The sequence below is a fragment of the Limulus polyphemus genome, unplaced genomic scaffold, assembly GCF_000517525.1.
Source record: "Limulus polyphemus unplaced genomic scaffold, Limulus_polyphemus-2.1.2 Scaffold1914, whole genome shotgun sequence".
NCBI lineage: Eukaryota > Metazoa > Arthropoda > Merostomata > Xiphosura > Limulidae > Limulus > Limulus polyphemus.
Window position 1 is genome coordinate 70,001 of NW_013667524.1, and position 3,334 is coordinate 73,334.

The 3,334-nt window shown below is 32.3% G+C and overlaps 1 protein-coding gene across 1 annotated transcript in view; it reads left to right on the forward strand.

Moving 5' to 3' along the window:
• LOC106465340 (high-affinity choline transporter 1-like) overlaps window positions 1-1,180 on the forward strand; it is a 19,558-nt gene extending 18,378 nt beyond the window's left edge. The window contains exon 8 of the mRNA XM_013925556.2: window positions 461-1,180. Within this exon, the coding sequence (XP_013781010.1) occupies window positions 461-1,012 (552 nt within the window). The 3' untranslated portion in view covers window positions 1,013-1,180. The remainder of the gene's footprint in view (window positions 1-460) is intronic.
• Window positions 1,181-3,334: the final 2,154 nt, after the last annotated feature.

Below are 3,334 nucleotides of genomic sequence, written 5' to 3' on the forward strand. Positions count from 1 at the left end.
GCCATGCCGGGCCTTTCAAGTAACGACCTTAGAATGATTAAAAACTATGGCTACCTCACCGCTAATTATCACGCAACCACCTATAAAGATTAACAACTATTTTTACATGTTAATAAAATTTGTCATGATGACTATCAAATACAACGTAAATACTATCCGCATCATTCCATTTTCAATCGTTAAAGCTCCGAGAGTTCCGAGTCTTTGCACTTATAACGCTAAAAGTCAGGTTTCATACCCACGCTGTTCAACGCGCAGATAGCCCTTTGTGATTAATAACCAATAAAAAAAAAATCGTTGTTAATGCCAGTAATAATTCTTAATACAAAACATAATAGTTTTTACTGTAAACGAATTGGTGTCTAAAGAACTCGAGATAGGAAAAAACATGCAAATAAGGTTTAGCGTTTTTAATTATTAATTTTGAGTATTTATTACTATTATTTTTTATTCCAAACAGGCATCAGAGCGAGAAGTAATATGGGTTATCAAAATTTCTATTCTGATTGTTGGAGCACTAGCTACAGCTATGGCGTTGATTGTGAAGTCAATTTATGATCTTTGGTACTTATGTTCTGACCTCGTGTTTGTGATTTTGTTTCCTCAATTATTGTGCGTTATTCACTTTAAAACGTACTGCAACACTTATGGATCATTAGCCGCATACATTCTAGGCTTTTCGCTTCGAGTTTTGGGTGGAGAGAAAATTATTGGACTTCGACCTGTTATTCACTACCCATTCTTTGATGAAGCCATTGGTCAGCGCTTTCCCTTTAAAACTTTATCTATGTTGGTCAGTCTGGTGACCTTGTTGGTAATCTCAGCCTTCTCCAAGTGGATATTTGAAATGAACTACCTTCCAGCGAAACTGGACATCTTTCGCTGTGTAATTAACTTTCCAGAGAGCACCAAGAAAACGCAAGGCCCAAAACAGGGGGAAGAGTTGGTTCTTGAAAGCAATGTAAAAAAGATGATTGGTAAAATTAACCAAGCTGTAGAACCCGAAATCTAAAAGGTGAATATTTTTGACAATACTGAGAAAAAGTATCAGACTTAATTGGAACTTGAAGAGTAACTGGTGGTAACTTGTATCTTGTTATGTCGAAACGAGGACTGATACTCTTGAAGTTCTACATTTTCAACGATACATATATTGGTTTCGAATATTTAAAAACATTTAATTATTTTATATTTTTATGTTCAAAATTAAATATGTAATCCAAAAGAGTAATTTAAACCACTGCTTACGGAAGTATCATGTATATTTTAATGTTATTGTACTTTTCTTCAATATTGCTGTAATTTTATGAAGTGTGTTACAATTGATGGTATTTTAAACAAATATTATTACTGATTTTTCAGTTTAATACATGTCTATGTGAACTAGTTCATAAATAATTACAGTAAAAAGAAAGACATATTTCATCAGTTTGTTTGTTTTAAGTTAAGCACAAATCTACACAATGGGGTATCTGTGCTCTGCCCACCACGGGTATAGAAACTCGGATTCTAGTATTTCATCGGAAAAATAATGTTTCTAATAAATAACAAATAAATTAGTGTTTAGTATAAAACAAGGAAATGTTTTGTCAGGAAAAATAAAATTTCCAATGAATAAAAGATAAATATATGTTTCATATACAGGTGCATGTGTAAAGTAGAAAAAAAATGTATTGATTTTTTGTAACAGTTTTTACTTTATTTTTTATCTGTTAATTTCAACCATAAGTATGAACCAAATAAATATTCAACATTTATAACAAAGCCATAATCGTCTATTCGCTGTGTCTACCGACGAGAATCGAACCGGTAATTTCAGCATTATAAATCCAAAGACTTACAACTGTCCCATCGGTGAACTCAGGATTTTTATTATAGGTAAACAACTGATTAAAAATGGTGAACCGATTTTATACAATTTACTTATACCTACAGCAGTGACGTACATATAGATAAGACAGTCAGGCTGTTTCTCCTTAAAGTATAGCTCTACAGGCCCATCTGATCCAACTTAGTCCCAAAACATGAAAGGTCCAGTTATGAGGTATATAAAATTAATACTTTTTTTTTGTGCCTAGAGGCCTTTCTAATGATACTCAATTCCAACTCGTACAGGAAGGACAACATGTAAGATACGTAAAATCAACACTTTTGGAACTTAGGAGTCTGTACACAGCTACAACTCGTGAACGACCCACCGATGAACAGGACCAGCGCGAAAATCTTTGAGGACCACAATAAAATGAATAACGATACTTAAGATAAACAATGTTGTATATTTATAACAGAAGGGGTCACAGATAAACGTTTCGGAATTATACAGATTCCATCTTCAGTATCTAAAGCAAAATATAAGAATTACATCATTCCTAAGTAAATAACTAATATACCTTGCTGCAGTAACGATAATTTAATCAAAACTAAAACATATAGAAAGTGGAGGTGTAACAAATAAAAATACTATACATAAAAAATGTGCAATTAAAAAAAAAGACTTATGTTATTCAGTGCTGGTGAAAGTTGTTTGATGTGGAGGGTTTCTTTAATTAATAATTCCAGATCACAATAAGGATCACTACTCAAAGTTTTTACAATACCTGAACTAACAACAACCCGCCAATTAAATTTACTTGCGAGGTTGAAAATAATGATAATAATTTACTTTTTTATATATATCCTCATTAACCGTAACACTAGTAGATTTGATATATCAATATACAGGAAAAAAAAGACGTTTACTGGACTCCTAACACAATTTTACAGCTTTATCCTGCTCACGTACAAAATAAATCTTGTAAGATGCTTTTTAAACAGCTTATAACCCGTGTTCCACGTTCCTTAATTTACACTCAGAAATTTCTTTCATACAGGATATTCTAAAACTTAACGGCTATCCACAACATTTATTACAAAAAAAATTACTTGTACTAATACCTTTTGAACTAAGAAACTCGCAAATCCAACCACACTACTAACTGTAACCAAACTTACTATATATTCTTGTCTTCCATACACTAGTAAACAAAACTTAACTTTAAAAAGTCAAATTAAATGCGTTACCACCTTCAAGTTGATTTCAGATTATTTTTTAAATCCACATCACACATAAAAGATTTTTTCCATACTAAAGACCTTTTCCCAGTTTCTCTTTGTTCATGGCTTGAATATCTTTACACGTATGGAAACTGTAAGGCCTCCTATATTGGCAAAAACCAAACGCCATCTATTAGTAGAGTCAATGAACATATGAGAAATTCTAATTCGATGACGAGGAACCCACTTTGAGACTAATAATGGCTGGAGACGGCTTGAATGGGTAATGAAGAAAACTTTA